The 17,580-nt window shown below is 42.3% G+C and overlaps 1 protein-coding gene across 1 annotated transcript in view; it reads left to right on the forward strand.

Moving 5' to 3' along the window:
* Positions 1-17,580, forward strand: part of TBX15 (T-box transcription factor 15) — a 90,479-nt gene that overhangs the window by 60,147 nt on the left and 12,752 nt on the right. Inside the window, exons 3-7 of the mRNA XM_066341187.1 lie at positions 1,690-1,791; positions 3,571-3,742; positions 4,098-4,265; positions 7,708-7,772; positions 14,591-14,688. Coding sequence (XP_066197284.1) covers positions 1,690-1,791; positions 3,571-3,742; positions 4,098-4,265; positions 7,708-7,772; positions 14,591-14,688 — 605 coding nt within the window. The remainder of the gene's footprint in view (positions 1-1,689; positions 1,792-3,570; positions 3,743-4,097; positions 4,266-7,707; positions 7,773-14,590; positions 14,689-17,580) is intronic.

Below are 17,580 nucleotides of genomic sequence, written 5' to 3' on the forward strand. Positions count from 1 at the left end.
GTGGCTATATGTGGCTTGTCTGGGAAAGAATGAAATAGATTCTCATGATCACATCTCTGTTGTGCAAAGTTTGACATGTCTGGAGATGTTGACACAAGCCTTCCTGATTTCTTCCTCCTCCAGGCTGTGTTCACTAGCAACACTGTGAGAAACAGAAATGTTGAAAGGAGAACTAAATCTTCTTCTCTGACATTTCACTGCTTCTCACTAAATAGAAGGGAAAGTGTCATGATGGTTTGCAGGGATGGCTCTTAGAAACATTTCTTGTACACTTTCCCGCTATTTTGGCATTGTGATTTTAAATTGCCCTTTAATATCTTTCCTCCACCCACATGCTTCCATCCCACAAGGATAGGTCTAATTATCAGAGAAGCAGAATATGATTTTGTATAAGCATCTAGTACTTCTGGGTTTTCTCTTACCAAAGCTCTGTATTTTCAGGCAGAAGTCATTCAGTTGAGTAACACCAGCCTATAGGACTTCAGCTTTAGTTTTTCTCAGGTCAAGGCTGAGAAGCCACTCAGGTAGAGCTCAGGTCTCAGTTAACAGTCAGTGAAACAATGCAGGATTTCTTTCAGTGCCCTGCTCTGGTTTCATTGTTGCTCAGTTCCTTCTGCACCTCATTCCGTTCAGCTCCTCAGATTTTATGAAGGTGTAAAAATACCACATTAGTTGCAAATATAATGTGGCATAAGTAATTCCCTCAGCAGGCTCTTTGAGGGAGGTGTAGAATAGAAATTGGTCTACTGGCCACCATAAAATTTTTAAGAAGGAGAAATTATGCCATAGCCACACTAATGCTTAAGTGCTTTAAGGTTAAAATTGTTTTGATCTGTTCTCTTCTGAAATAATTGCCTAGATACAAACACTTCCACAAGACTGGCTGTGTTTAGAAGAGCTTAACTTGTGGTCAGACAAGAAGAAAAAGGCTGTGAATTGTTTCTTGTTGGTGTAGAGTTCCATACCTTGTCAATTGGGAGAAAATGCTTAAAATGGATCTGGATCATATGGCATGGAAAAGACAACACCTATTAAGATTGTACAAAACAGTACCAGGACTTCAATGAAACCATGAAAATAATGCCAGTGTTTCTGTTGAATGTGAAATATATTGCTAATAACCAGATTAATTTGAGGGATTTTTTTCTTAGATAACTATAAACATGAGAGTGAGAGGATCTTTCAGGATGATGTCTTTGCTTTACATGTTACCTCAGTACTGTAAAACTCTATACTGAAATGTGACATTCTAAAAAAAAAAAAAAAAAAAAAGAACTAAAATGATCCTGCATTTAATGGAATACGAGAGAAGAACTACAGGTGGATGGTTAGTGGGAAAAACACAAGGTAAAAGGCACACTGCCCATCCTAGAAATACCTTAGAGAGGATGATTTGTGTGAAGCATAGCAGGTCTATCTGCTAGGAACTGGGAATAGAGTGCTTGATTGTGAGTATTTTATCATTACTTACAGGTTGTCTTCCTATTACCCCTTTTTCTAAGTGAGAAAAAATTGAAGATTCAAACCACTGCCAGCACAGTCTTTTCTACCCACAGCAAGCCCAGAAGAGTCATGCCAAGGACTGGGCTGTGTAAAGTAGCATGCTTCTGGCACCAGAGAGAGGTACAAGGAGCCTCTTCAGTTTCTTTATTCACCATTTTCTTCCTTATTTCTACTCTATTTTCCTAGGAGAATGTTTCCAGCCATGAGGGTGAAAATTACAGGCTTGGATCCCCACCAGCAGTATTATATTGCCATGGACATTGTCCCTGTGGATAACAAGAGATACAGGTAAGCTTTTTGGGGGCAGAAGTAGGAATCTTGTAAGAGCTTATTGTCAATGACAGCCTAGGAAAGACACCTGCCACTAAACACCATTGCAAAGGTGTGCTGGAGGACACTCTGTTGATTTACTCCAGCACAGTCGATTTGACCAGAATCCTTAGACACAAACCCAGAGGTTTAATACAATCTCTTGCAATTCTGGAATGAAATCTTTCTCTTTTCAAGTAGCAGCTTTTAATTGAGGATATCTCTGTCATGCATTTCCTGACTGACACGATTAGCAATGACTGTCTGAGGGAACCAATAACTGGAGTTACCAATGCGGGGGTCTGCAGCCCCTAAAACTTCTGCAAGAAAGGAATGGGCAAGGAGAAGCGGAACTAAGCCAGGCCCTTCAGGTCTGGCCTGAACTGGATTTCTGTTTCAAAAGTGCTCACTGTCCAGCAGAGCAGCCTCAGTGAATATTGGTCCCTGACCTACAGTATGGAGTCAGTGAGAAACTTTCCACTGCTGAACTAAAGACAGGAAGAAGAGATTTCTCTGATATTAATGGGCTTCTGATGTTAAAAAATACTCTGGAAAACTCATGATCCTCTGCATCCCAGGAAACTCTCCAGACTGATGTGATTTATGTATTCTTATTAAAAGACCCCTGAGAGCAACTCTTTTCTCCAAATACTCTTAACTGAACCATTTTTCAAGGATTCAGAATTGAACCTCCACTTCAAATTATAAATACTTCATTTTGCTCCCAATTTGTACAGAGTTTTATCAGGTAAATGCTTTTTCTGGGAACCATCAAGATAGTGTTTGATACTCAGCTGGATGTTTTTCCTCTTTTGAAGAGAGTGGTTCTAACAACACTGACATTAAAAACACATTTATTTTCTTACCCTTTGTTTCTGTCCTTGTTAGCTTGTGCAGCCACATAGACCAAACAAGCAGGAAAGGAAAAGACTCCATTGTTTTCTTCTTTTTTTTCTCGTTTCTTGTGCAAACACAGGAAATGAGGCACTGTTTGTAGGTAAAAACTGGAACATCTTAGCAGAGCTGAGTAGAGATGCAGTGAGGAGGAGCACAGGACAGAACTCAGAGGTGTCAGTGGAACTGTTTCTGAAATGTTTCAGAGGGAAGGAGCTGCAGGGCAGGAAAAAAAGGGTGTCTAGGCAAAGATGTTGTAGAGAAATTTATGGCATATATAGGATGGCTATATCAGGAACACAAAAGATCACGAAAGACCAGGAACACAAAAATATTTTTTTCCTCTAATCCCAATGTATGTAATACTATATGGAATTTCCTGTTTTGCAACATTTCAAACCAGAAATTCTGTTTTATCAATTGTTTTACTGGTATCCATTGGATATTGCCCTTTCTGGGTGAAGCCACATGTGTTCTCCAAAGTCTGGTATGAGATAAAATACAGATTTCCAGAAATTGCAGGGTTTTTATTAATATTTTCAGAGAAGACTTTGTTTACCCATATTTTCCAGCCTCTTGCTCTGGCTCAGAGAGGGTTAAGAAGTTGAGAAGGCACATATGGCAGAGTTTTACAGGGAAAATAACTGCAAGGTGGTTTTAATAAGGAATCAAGTCTGAACAAGTGGCTCAGGGGTAATCTGGCTTTCATTTAGAAGGTAGGAGGTTGCAATAAAGCACATTCTCCCCTGACTGCAAATGAGAGGTTGGGGTGCATGAGGGTGGCAGGGAAGAGGGAGCCCTGGACATGTTCCTGCAGTGAGTGAGTAACAATCTCCCTTAGCCCACCTACCCTTCCTCTTTCAGGTATGTGTATCACAGCTCCAAGTGGATGGTGGCTGGCAATGCTGACTCCCCAGTGCCTCCGAGGGTTTACATCCACCCTGACTCCCTGGCCTCTGGAGACACCTGGATGAGGCAGGTGGTCAGTTTTGACAAGCTCAAGCTGACCAACAACGAGCTTGATGATCAAGGCCATGTAAGTTAGAAGTTCATCCTGCTGCCCATTGTCCTAGCCTTGCTCCTCTCAGACTTGAAAGGGTCCTGCTGCTGCTTTGATGCTCCTGTGTCCTGTTGGGCACACATGTCTGTGGTTGCTTCCAGATTTATGGAGCTTTTTTTGCTATTTCAGTGCTTTTCCTCAAAATGTTGCCTGACCCTATAAAGCACCTTTCTCTTTGCTCACAGCACAAACTTTGTCTCATACATACTTGTAAGAAAAAGGATAATTTTCTCCATATTAGCTCTTACTCCATCACTGCTTTCTTGTACATCTGGATGTTGTGTAAAATATTTTTTTGGGGGAAAATAAGTCCTTTTCCTTTTGTTTTCAGATAATCTTGCATTCAATGCACAAGTATCAGCCTCGTGTTCACGTCATCCGCAAGGATTTCAGCAGTGATCTTTCTCCTACAAAGCCAGTTCCCTCAGGGGATGGGGTGAAAACCTTCAACTTCCCCGAGACTGTTTTCACCACAGTGACGGCCTACCAAAATCAGCAGGTAGATCCTTCATGCTCATTTTAAGTTATGTGTTCATAAAAATATCGGTGTGCTCTTTGTGACTGAGACACTAACTCCTCTGAGAAACAGAAAACTTACTCTTTAAAGGCTAGAAAAGAAAATGTTTGCTGTGGGCTATTGTGTAGACATAAAGTATCTAGCCAGGAAACCCTCTTGAAGATAAGATGGCTGTAGCTTTTACTGTAAAATAAGTAGCTAAGATCAGCTGTGAAGGGGTGTGTTGTGTTCAAATTTCCTTGCTACCTCATGGTAGAAAAATGGAGTATCCTGTCCTCACTGTACAGCTACTCCACATCAGTTATCTCAGAGACAAAGCAGTTGGGTTTTTTGTAGCAGTGAAGGAAAAAGTTTTGAAGAAGCCGAATCTCATCAGTTTGTTGACAAAATAAGTCTTTGAATGCATGTAAACTGAAATTCTCATGTATTAATGTCCCAAGGGATAGGGGTCACCTAAGGAGTCCACTAATGCACCTGAAATTTAGGAAAGTAAACTTACAGCTCTGCAAGGAGGTGGTCAATAGGATCTCCTGGGAGCCTACCCTTAGGAACAAGGCATGAAACAGAGCTGGCAGATATTTAAGGAAGTCTTCCATGCAAGCCAACAGCCTCCAGGAGCCAGAAATCAGACCAGGAAGTCAAGAGACCAGCATGGCTGAGTAGGGACCTGCTGGGAACACCAGATGGAAAGAAACAAATGCACAGGCAGTGGAAACAAAGACAGCTAACGTGTAGGGATTGGGTGAGGAAGGCCATGGCAAAGCTGGAACTAGACCTGCTAAGGGACGCAAAGAACAACAAGAAGGGCTTCTGCAGGTATGTTAACCAGGAAAGGAAGGTTGAAGAAGGTGTACCTCCTCCCGATAAACAATGCTGGAAAACTAGTAACAACTGATGAGAAAGCTGAGGTCCTTAACAATTTTTTTGCCTTAGTCTTCAAATGAATGAGTCATCTCCTCTCATATCTCTTCGGAGGATGGACAGCAGGACAGGGACTGGGTGAGCAAAATGCTCCCCACTGTTAGAAAGGATCAGAGGAGAAGGTTTTGGGGTGACCTAATTGTAGCCTTCCAATACCAGAGGGGAGCCTACAAGAAAGACAGAGAGACTTTTTAAAAGGGCATGTAGGGACAGGATAAAGAGGAATGACTTCAAATTGGAAGAAAGTAGGTGCAGACTAGATATTATGAAGAAATTATTTACTGTGACAATGGTGAAGCACTGGCACAGGTTGCCCAGAAAAACTCTGGATGTCCCATCCCTGAAAGTGTTCAAGGCCAGGCTGCATGGGACTTTGGGCAACCTGCTCTAGTAGAAGGTGTCCCTACTCATGGCAGATATGTTTAACGAGGTGATCTTTGTGGTCCCTTCCAACCCAAACTATTCTGTGATTTTTTTCATAATTTATGTTTGATTTGGCTCTTGCATAGTTCCTAGTGATGAAACTTAGAATTGACTTTAGATACTATTAAAAGATGTTGCTGCAGCAGGATTCTTTCTTTAGGAACATTGCCTTTGTTAGTGGTCTACACTTTTCTTAAACTAGACTTTATTTAGCATTTATGGACTGAAAGACAGACCCATATTAAATCACCTTAAGGCAGATTGCAACTTTTAACCATTTTGAATTCTAACAGTTTATTGCAATGTTACAGAGTTTTTTATTTTGCGATGTGTAAGAGAGCACATGTGCAGACAGTGCTCCCATGACTGCTGCTTTTTCTTCCCATGACTCTCAACTTTTTATTCTCAGTCTAGTCCCCTTGAATTGACTTGAATAAGGGTCCAGAATGGATTAAAAATATTGCAACACGCTGGTGGGTTTGCTATCATTGCAGTACGGGAAATTTCCTGCACCCCTCGCCCAAATGCAGATACTCCACAAATCTTAACTGGAGATCAGACAAGGAAAGAGGATAGGGAAAGGAGAAGAAATGACAGGAAATAAGCCTGTCATTCTTCCTTAATGACCAGACTTATAAGACATAATTACACAGGGAGGGAGATGCTAAGGGAGGGATCCCTGTCAGGGACTGGCACCATAAGCTGCCTCACTGTAAAGAAACACTGACATTTCTGTCTCTCTGAATTCCAAATGTTTGGGGATTTGCTTAAAAAAATTGGGAGACACAGTCACATTTTTATAATACCAGTAGGGAGATTCTGGTGGGTTGGAGAAACCTTTTCATTTAAACCAAATTTAAATCCCCTGAATTTGCCTGCATGCCCTCCAGTGGCTGCAGAGCTTTGCCTTACTGGGGGAAGTGTCTCTGGAAACAATTGTAAAACGTTAGCAAATCCACCACAGGGATTCCCTCTGCTGTAATTCCATCCTCCACAGAACATATCTGTCTCTGTACACACAAGTCCCAGGACAGCTGCAAAGTCAGGCTAGCGGAAATTAAGTTCACAAATTAAGCTTCTGCAAAAATAGGAGCTGCATTCCAAATCTGAGGTTAATATCCAGAGTAAGGGCTTGGTTCTGACAGAAGCAAAACACCTGCAAATCCCCTTCAGATCAGACTGTATTAAGCTAGTCCCTTCTGAGCAGTTTCAGCAAAACCACCTCAAATTTGGTAGGATCTGAAGATCTCACACTCTTTCCAAAGACAGAATCTCTAGGACAAGCTGAGGCTGACAGAGGGAAGCTCTTTGGCTACACCAGATTGTGGAATAGCCAACATGGAGTATAATTTCACAGGCTGCAAGGTCAAAATCCCAGTGTTATATTCCACATTTACCAACATGGAATTCACACTTAAAAATAAAGTAGGAAGGAAGATTCTCCCAAAGCACTCAGTCTGGCCACTACCTCCTTCATCTAGAAGAGGGAAAAAAAAAAAAAAAAAAATCCAGACTAGAAAACTCTTGAGGGCCACCCAGACACTGACCAGAACAACAGCAACTTGTACATGTGACTGGGTGGCCACCTGACATCTTTGGGAGCTGCAGGATAAATAAAAATAAAGCCTGTGCTTTAGTTGGCCTCTTCTCTTCAGCATTGTTTGAAGTTCCATGTGTTGCACCCAACTGCTGGATACCTGGAGTGTTGAAGCTGAGATAACTCAGATAGCAGCCAAACTTGAGCATTGTGCTTGCTTCCCAAACTACAAAGCCACTGATAATTTACAGCTCCTGGGGTTTTGCACCCGGTGTACTTCTACTTTAGGAGCAACTTCTCAGCCCCAGCAACTGTGCCAGGTTTCCTGATGCTACCACGATTTCTGTCTCCAGTGCCATTTTTTGATAAGCAGGTTATCTGTTCATGGATAATGGAAGGGCAAATTTAACAGTGGTCTGGGGAAATAAGTATGAAAGATCATTGTACAGGCAGCTTGGGCAAGAATGGTAATCATCTATAATTTTCATTTGTTGAAAGAAAAAAATTGAATATATCAACTAATTCTCTTTTTCTTGCTTTTAGATCACCAGATTAAAAATTGACAGAAACCCCTTTGCCAAAGGCTTCAGAGATTCTGGGAGAAACAGGTAACAGAAGCTTATTTGTATTTCCTCACTGATCTCCTCCCTTCCTATCCTGAGGAGTGCACAGGGCATATGTCTAAGGTTGAGAAAGGCAATTTTATTTTTTTTTTTATTAAAACGAAGAACAGAGATAGAAAAATGGGGGATTGCAGATTGTAAAACAGACAAATAGGTAACAGTCCAACGTTGTGTAAAATAATTATTCTTTATTACATGTAGGGTTGGCTGAAGGCAATTTTTAAATTTTCACAGGAGATGTCAAAACTGGGAATGCAAATGCTTGCTTTATGTTGGAAAGAAAATGAATTTCTGATAGGTGTGCAGGATAAAAGTGCAAAAATGTTCTAGTTTAAAATAATTTTAGTTTTCCCCCAGCAATGTCTAATTGTTTCACTTCGACTAAGTTGCTTAGTTTTGCCATTATTTTTATGCAAAAATTAAGTAGAACACCTTAAATATTATTTAGAAGAAATTTTATTATAACAGTACAGTAGTTGAAATGGAGCTTTAATCAATCCCCCCATTGTATTAGTAAAAGACATTACAGAGTTATCAAAAAAAAGTAAGAAAATCCAAAAAAAAGTTTCAACTTTTTCTGCCATTCATGAATGCTGCAGCAGAATGTGCAGCAGATTTAAATATTCCAGATTTAAACGATGTAGGAATCCTTTAAACCAGTGCAACAAAGGCTTTAAACCTTGATTATACAATTAGACATATATGACTACATTAAAAGAAGCCTAGAGTTGTAAAGCAAAGCTCTGAGTGTGCAGACCAGAGTAAAAGTTGTGTGCATAGCCCTGATTTGCTGTCCCCATGGGCACTGTAATTCAGTTTTACTTGCATGCTCCTGTTGTGTGTGCTTACCAGGACTGTTGTCTCCTTCCCAAGGAGGTTTGATAAGGTCAATGTTCATGAATGGGCAACTGCCCTTTGTTTTCCACCACTCCCTTTAGTGTTACACTCTCCATGATCACAAAGAAGACATTATATTGATTTAGAGACCTCCTAGCTCAGCTCCTCTGCTCTCATCTTACTGAAGTTATGCATAAAGATTTGCCACACTCATTTAATCCCCACTATGATCATCAGTTCACCTTGAGGCATATGTGACTTTTATCCTGCTCTCCTCTCCTGTGTGGGGAAAGCAGTGTGTGTCCTGGGTACAAAATCTTCCCTGTGCACACAGATGCAGCTGCCCTGGGGGCTGGGTTTGGGAGAGGGATTGATGCAGTTCCAGGTACATGGTGGGCTGTATTAATGTGGAAGGCATTAATAAGGTCCTAGCTCAGTGAATTTGGACAGTTTCCTGAAAAGGTTGGGAATTACTGATCTTTGTAGCTCATTGATTTAAGAAAGGGCAGGAAATTGCTACACGGCTGCAGCTGTGGGGAGGGCTCAGTAAGGCTCTCTGCTGATGTAAAGAGGAATTAAAATCTTTAAGGTATTACACATCAAAGGGAGCAGCCTGAGGCTTTAGCAAGAAAAAAACAGGCAAAGGTATTTGCAAGCATATATAGCAGTCAGGCGCCTGCCTCACAAGCAGGGGTCTGGCTGCAGTTGCACTGCTGTTGTCAGCTAGGGGAGGACACGAGAGCTCAGCTGCCTCTGTCCCAGGGACACATACACAGATATCCCCAGAGCAGAGAGGACAGCATTAAAGTCCAAGCTGTGTGTGGAAAGGGCTTTCCTGTGCTAGATGGCTTTTCTCTCCCTTGTGTAATTTGTGATCTCATGAGGATCACTGGTCAAAAAACAATTGTGATACTCTACAACTTCCCACGTCCTTCCCACAGCTACAGTCAACTGCAGTGCATCAGACTGTGGCTGGAGGAGGCCCCACTGAAAATGGAGGTCTCCTTTGCAAAAGAAATAGGGTAATTTGAAGAAGAGCCATTTGGGAATCAGGCAAGTGAGTAGTATATGTTCAAGAGGTTTTATGTATAAAGTCTTAAAAGAAAAAATAAAAGATGTGGCAGCAGCAGCAAGAGACACAAAATTCTGAGACAGCTCCAGGACATTGGATACTGAGTCAGAGCCACAGTTAGAGTTTGCCAGCAAATCATGGAGGAAAGAACTCCCAGTGAAAAAGCAGAGTGTGGTGGAAGAAAAGGAACTCTTAAGCCACTTATTTCCTAGGACATTTCCTTTCTGCTTTATGTTGAGGCTCTTCCATTAAATGGAGATGGATATTTTTCCTCCACTTATTTATTGTTATTGTTTCCCTGTTGTCTCCTGCTGCAGAAATTATGGAGGTGAATATGTTTTTAAAACCAACTTCCATTTTAGATCTTTCACTTCCATCGGCTTGCAGCCTTCTCCTTTATTTCCTTATCACTGTGGTCTCCCTTCATCATTGCAAGATACTGCTAAAAGCCTGCTGCTCTGGGGACACCCCATCACAATGTGACTGACTGAATCCATATGGGGGAGCAATCTTTTTTTCTTGGATCTCTTTCAGTTATTTTCATGAGTGTGTCTCTCCAGACCTTGCTGCCTCAGTCTTTGAGCTGGGAGAAGGAGCAATGAGGTGGCTCAGAGAGAAGGAGTTGGACAGTGTTTTGCTTACCATGTTAAGTAATGGTGTTCAGCAATCTAACCATCAGCTTTTCTTGGATTGCAGAGGTAGCCTGTGTTTGAAGGCCAAGTCTTAGTTCCTACTTTTTAGAGATTCTCTCTGCCTGATTTTTCAGGCCTTCCTCACTTTTTGCAAAAGCACATAAAATATCTGTAGAAATGCAACAAGAGAAGTTCCTGAGGTTGAAAGAGAAGTTTCCTGGTGGTGAAAGGATACCCACATAATATATGAACGAGGCAAGTTATTACTTGGTTGCTTTTCTGAACTTCAAGAGAATGAGAAACCAGTTTTTGACATATGGAACTCAGCTAGCCAAATGTTTGGGTAGTGAGGGTGCAGGTTTAATGCCACAGAGATTATATTTAGAGACTGGGTAAAGTTCATCTGACAGTAGGATGCTTGCAGGAGCTCCTTATCCAGGAGGAAGCCAGAAGGGAAAACAGTCAGGAAACTCAACAGGGTGATGGGAAAAAAAAACAACCCTGGGCTGAAGGAAAACCAGCACTTTCCTTTCAGATGTGGGCAGCTGAGGTGAATAAAAGTTGTTTTTGTTGGAAATGCTCTTTGAGCTTTGTCTGGGATAAGAGAGCCAGGAGGGCACTTGGAGCCAATAGTTTGGCTTCCTCAGCAAACAATGAAATGAAATGATGTCCTGAATCCTACGTGCAGTGGGAATGGCAAGATCAGCCATATGGGATGGATTATGGAGGTGCACAGATAGCTCGTTTCATTTTTCAGACAATGGAACTGTTTCATTTATTGCCTATTATTAAAATTTTATAGCACTAAAAATAAAAGAATGAATGAAAAAGAGAGAGCAAATTTTGGATACCTTTTAAAGGACTGACCTTATTAAAAAATGCTGGCAGTGAGACCTCTTCTGATAGGTTTTTTTTTTATTTCCTTCATAAAGTTGGTGTGAGAGGGAAGGGTTTATGGCCTGATAGATAGTTTGAAGTTAATTTTTCAGTGAAGTTCTTTGGAAGAGAAAGTAGATGCCACATGGATAATGTTCAGCACACTTGGTATCAGCAACCCTCAGCAAGGGCCCTCCAAATTTTCTGACATTTCAGAAATGCTGAAAACTTTTTTTTTTTTTTTTTTTTTTTTTTTTTTTTTTTTTGTGTCAGCATTTATTATTGTCCCAAAATGTCTCTTCATTGGCCAGGTGGAGATTCTTTTCCTTAGAAATGGCTGGAGCACACACAGAATAGCATTCCAGCATTTCTGCTGACTAGGAGAGCACACCAGTGTCAAACTGCTATGAGAGAGACAGTTGTTAGAGTTGACTGGGATTCGGTTTCTTGATTTCTGCCTCAACGTTTTCTTTCAAAAATAGGAATACATGGCAGACAGAAGAAAGGGTGGGGATAGGGTAGTGAAATCATCACAAAGGTGGTGTGCCTTCTCATCAAGAGCTGTTTTTAGCACAACTGCATGTTTTCTCTCTGCAAGACTCCATATGCAGTGTGGTAGATCCCTAGCAGGTTAGCACACAAAGCTGCTGTCTAATGGATCTTGTCTGATGCCTGGAAGGATGTGAAAATTCAGTAGGGATGTGTTCTGCTTAGAAGCTATTTTGCAAACACCCACAACATTTTTTCTGCATGGAGAAAAAGAGCCTGAAGGTAGACACTAAAGATTAAAAAAACCCCAACAAACCAAAACAACAACAACAACAAAACACCCACAAACTAATGGGGGAAAAAGATTGGTCTAGTATACAGAGGCTTAAATTTGTGCATAGGAGAAGTGGACATAAGTTTGAGCTCTGTCACCCATGTGCTCAGAGAGAAGGTTTTACACACATGTTCAACATATGCAAACTTGTGAGGAATAAAGGACTCACATTTGGGGCAGGAAGGGCCAGCTGTGGAGTTTGACATTCATTCTTCAGGTACCTGTGGCACCACGCTGCCCTCAGCACTGCTGGGCAAGGCCGCACTGATGCTGCCAGCAGTCACAGTGTGGAAAGGGAAGGGTCACAGGAGCTGTGCTCACAGGAAGGGGGCTGTTGTAGAACTGCTTCCATGGAGCAGGACAAGGTAGTCCCTGTTGGTGTTGGCATCTTTCCTTTCCCTGACATACAGGGCAGGAATAGAGCTGCTTTACAAGCTGCTCTGGCACTCTCAGTGCTGCCATTTACCCTCTATCAGATCACACACACGGTCAAGTCCAACCCTTAAAAGCAGTATATTATTCCCAATTTAATGTTTTATTTCTTCTTTTTATTATATCCTGGCTATTCTCTTTTTTTCCTTTTCTTTTAGAAGTGGAAATTACATGGTGCCTGTGAGAACTGTATTGAAGCAGGGTAAAGAGTTAGATGGAGAACTGGAAACTTTGAATTATGAGTCAATTGCTGAGCTGATAATGATGTAGGCTCTAGGGAGAGGCAGGGGTAATAGCTTTAATCTGCTTTTAGTGTCTCCATGAGCCACCTCCCACTAGGGACTGGATTTTATTGGAAGGGAGTTGTGAGACCAGAACTAGAAGCCCAGTGCTGGTGCAGAGTGGGGTTGTGTACCTGGGAATCTAATGATTGAGCCAGACTGTGTCCACTGCTTTCAGTAAGTTGGTCTCTCTGCTTCCCCACACGATCCTGTGGCAGACACAGGGCAGCTGGAGTAGCACAGCTGGAACTTTCAGCCTGCATTTCTAATGTATTACGTGGTTCTAATCATCAAGGCAGGTCCTTTCAACAACAGGTCTGGTTGCATCGCAGCTTGCTCAGGGCATTTTTTTTGCCCCCTGGATATACAGTACCAGAAAGCCTTCCCTCAGTGGTTGGGCTGGGGATCATTTCATGAGGCTGCAATAAAGGTACCATTCTCTTCCTGGCTGTGCGTGTTGAGAAGCAGATGGATTCTGAACATGTGTGACTTTCACACACAGGGAGCAGAGGAAATCCTGGGAGTTGTACTGGTAGTCATAGGGCAGCTTTTGCACACAGAGCCCAGCTTAGCTGACGGGTTCAAATTCTGCCCTGCCTTGTTGCCTCTGAGCTCCATGAGCTGGCAGAGGCCACTGTATTAACCAAATAGTTTTGTCGTAATGTGCTCAGCGCTGGTGTGAGACTGCTATGCAGAGATGTCTTCTGTTTCTACTTCTAACAGCTTAGCAGCTAATAAACACCATGCAACAACCTCTCTTCTAAACCTCCTCTTAAAATACAGAGTTTGGTTTGCCAACTCCAATGTATTTAAAGCATCCAAGCTTCCGGGGAGACTTTGGAAAGTTAACTGAGTGAGCAGAGGCACGTGCAGAAAGACATTTTCAGAAGCAAAAGGCAGCTCCAGTGTCAGCTCAACATCTGATGAGAGGCTCTGGGGATGTTGAGCCTTTTGCATTGAAAGGGGATATGTTCTCGCATTTGATGAAGAATCTTTACTGGTATTCAGTCAGTGCAAGGGCTGTAACCTACTGTGGGAAAACAGACAGGGGAAGGTGAGGAGTGGGGAACAGAGTGGTGTACAGCTTCCACTGAGGAGAACTTTTCCTGGGAAGAAACTCCAGTGGGTTTGATAATACACCTATGTCCCCACTGAGCCTCTGGCACTAAGAGACTTCCAGCAGATCTGGGAGTTTGTGGTGACAAGAAGAACAAATCTAACACCCTAGCCCTTTGAGAAGAAAAATTCTTGCTCAGTTTTTGGCTTTTTCTCTTTGATATGTCTTGGTGGCGAGTCAGGGACTCAAAGCAGATACAGCACTGATCTTTTAGAAAGAGCATCTTCTGCATTTTTAGTTGAATACTCCTTTTTTTATGGCTTCTCGTAGCACTTCAGAACAGTGTCCAAACTGTGAAGTGGCAGGGAAAGGCAATTCACAAAATTTCTCTCTGATTCCATAGTCTGAATCCCAGGCCTCCTTTATTTGCATGACAGCTTAGATCCAAAAAGTGTGGAGAGTCACTCAATGATAAATTGAGTATGCCTGGAGGAGCTGACAGTCGTGTGTCTCCTGGAAAGCAGACCGAAGGCTTGAGATTCTTGCTAGAAAGGAAAAAGGCATTGAGAGATTGTTAGGAGCCTTTGAAATCCTGGGCTGAGGAGATTTCATTTTAATCTCATGGTCAGCACCTGTACAGGAAGACTCACTTGAGGAATTCACAGATGCCAAGGTGACCTTTCAGTGGCCACTCACAGCCTGCCAAGCAAGGTCAGAGCCTTCTCTCCTCAGTGCCTGTATCCCGAGCTGATGGACAGTCTTGTTCACTCTTTGTTTTCTTTCCTCTCCTCAGGACAGGGCTGGAGGCCATCATGGAGACTTACGCCTTCTGGAGGCCCCCCGTGCGCACCCTCACCTTTGAGGATTTCACCACCATGCAGAAGCAGCAAGGTGAGCTAACAAAGACCTGTAGAAAGAGCAGGAGAAGAGGACAGCAAAGTAACAATGCACTTTGCTGTGTGTCCAGCAATTGGAATGAGGATGTCACACACATTGTTGAGCTCTTGGCTGAAGTGAGAGGACACAGAGCAGAGAGGGGGATGGAAACACTGGACAGGCCATGCCTTAGGAGGTGGAACCACTTGGATTCCCTGGTCTCTCTAGAGCTAGAGTCCTAAGAGCTAGAAGGAGGAGCAGGAAGGGTTTTAGAGTTGGGCATACCAGCCCAAGAACACAGCCTGAGTTATATGTGAAGAGAGCACAGAAAGATTGAGGAAATGTTCAACCATGTCAGACATCTTGTTCTCCATTTACAGTTTATATTTGCCATTTGTATGAAAACACAAGGGGAAGGTGGATGTGGGGGGAGGGTTGCCCTCAGGAAGCTTTTAGAGATCAAGGATATGTCTCCCTTTGGGGTCATGCTACCTTGATTTCAAATCACAGTGGCCTTGCTGGAGACACTTTCTGCTAGTAAGAATCTGGGAGGAATTATTGGATAGGCCAAGCGTTCATGCTGTGTCTTTTCATAGCTTCTGCCCTTTACATATCTCATTTGTTAAGTAGGGCTTTCATCTCTAGTTTCAGGCCATGTTGCTATTTTGCTTTTTGCAGGGTCAGTCTTTCCCATTCACCTTAGTGCAGCTATTTCTAGTTAAAAACAGTGATCATGGAGAGAGATCAAGGCAGCAGCCTGATGCTTTTTTTTTTTTTTTTTTTTTTTTTTTTTTTTTTTTTTTTTTTTTTATTCAATGTACATGCAAAAAAAAGAAACAATTCAAAAAGGTGTTTAAATGTGACACCAGCAAACTTGAACTATCAAAACCAAATTTTTTCCCTGTGTAGCAGATTCTGCCTCTCACACTCAAGCTTGACATCACCCCCTCCAGACTGTGAGTCCACCTGGGGATGGTGTGTTCTCCTCCAGATGCAGGGAAGCAGTGGTGGCTGTTGGGGCTCCCCATCACCAAGGCAGAATCAGAAGGGTGTCCAGCAGAGGAATCTCTTCTTGCTTGCTGACTGTCCCCCATGCCAGTTCCACATGCAACACTCTAGGGCCCAAGTCACCTACTAAATAATTTTTCTGATGGCATAGCACAGGAGTAGGACAGAGCACACTCCAGTCAGCTCTGTTAGACTCCCCATGCATGGTCTTCACCTGGCCACCCAACTCTCCTTGAATAGCACAGCATGGGGCAGGAGAGATTTTGCACAAGCTCTGGGCCTTGTGTTGAGGAGCACTTGTGGTGGGGCATGTGGTCAGAGATGGGTTAAAGCAGGGATTTAGAAATGTTTTCATCACCCACCTAAATAGAAACATAACAGCCTCTCCTCCTGGTCACAGTCCCTGAAGCAGCCTCTCTCCAATGTCTCACCCCCTATTCGGGCTTGCCTGCCTCCCTCCCCTCAGTTATCAGATAACATCCTAGTGGCAAGTCAACTATTGCTTACGTGGTAAGGTAATATTAGGAAAGGAAAATATTTAATGTATTTTTAGCTTGTTATAATATAGTTTGGCAGCTGGAAAACCAGGAAGCAAGCCAGTACCCTGTAACCAGCAGGCTCTGTGCAGACCACCATCTCTGCACCAGAGACAACAAAGCGTAGGGCAGCCCTTAACTGAAGCTGTGTTCACAGGTTGATCTCAAAACCTAACAACTCATTACAAAAAGGTTTTTGAGCTCTGCATACAGCCATGTGAAATAAAAAATCAAAAATATTCCAACCCTCATAGTGCTCATCTCTCCAGTAATTGCTGTAACAAACTGACCCTTGGTTTCAAAAATAGGTGGAAAGCTAAGGTACACACTAAACACACTCTATTTTACTTTCTGGCTGCTGGGATAGCCCCCAAAGGCAAGTAAAACATGCTGGTGTGGAGTCCTAGGAACTGCTGGCAGGAAGAGCAAAAAATGCCAAGGTGGCTTTAAGCCACATGTGATTTCTCCCTTTGATAAGACAACCAGGATATATTGTGCCCATACCTCTTCGTCTCTTTGCTTTCAAGCACACAAATTGGGTGCCAGGTGAGTAAATCACTGCAGTTCAAGAGCTGACATCAGCATAAGGTATTGAACCTCAGATCCTCCGAGACTTACATGGATGTTACTTGCCTGAGTTTCCTTCTCTCCCCCTTCTGGAGCTTCAGTGCTCTGACCTGCATGGTGTCATCTCATACTTTTGTATATTTATGAATTAGAAACTTTCAGGGTTTTTTTTTTTACAAAACTGATACTTTAATTCTAGGTCCTGCTGGTTTCATCAAAGTGGGTGAATATGTGACATTTCTGAATAAACATTTGAGAAAATGCAACCTTTCCTTTTACCCCCTGAAATGTTCATTGGGAAATTGCATGGGGGCTACAGGAAACTTTTGGGAGAAAATGTGTCCACTGCAGCTAAAGAGAAGTGAATTCTTACTGCAGAAAGACAAGATGAGGGCCCAAGAGTGGCTATATGCCTAGGACAGATGAGGAGCAAGCCATGGTTGTTCATCCTTGAGAAGAGAGAGAATAAATAATAGTACTAAAATATGTCTGTGGTGATAGGAAAAATTACAATAAGTTCCATAAATATATGAAGTTCAAGGATGTGCTGTAATAGTTACCCTGTAGGCACTGTGGAATTCTGTTTTGATTTTCTGGAAATAGAACCATCCTACTGCAGTAGGAAAAATTACATTTTCTGGGGCAAAAGCTTGGGGCATCAGCAGTATAAATATGGTGTCTTCCTTGCTTTCAAGCTTAATTTTTCTGTGCTATGAATTTCTACAGATTTTTAGCATTTCTTTAGTCACTTAGTAATTTTTTCATGAAATAAAAGTGCCACCTGACTTTTCCAAGA

The sequence above is a fragment of the Sylvia atricapilla genome, chromosome 2 (genome assembly GCF_009819655.1).
Source record: "Sylvia atricapilla isolate bSylAtr1 chromosome 2, bSylAtr1.pri, whole genome shotgun sequence".
Taxonomy (NCBI): domain Eukaryota; kingdom Metazoa; phylum Chordata; class Aves; order Passeriformes; family Sylviidae; genus Sylvia; species Sylvia atricapilla.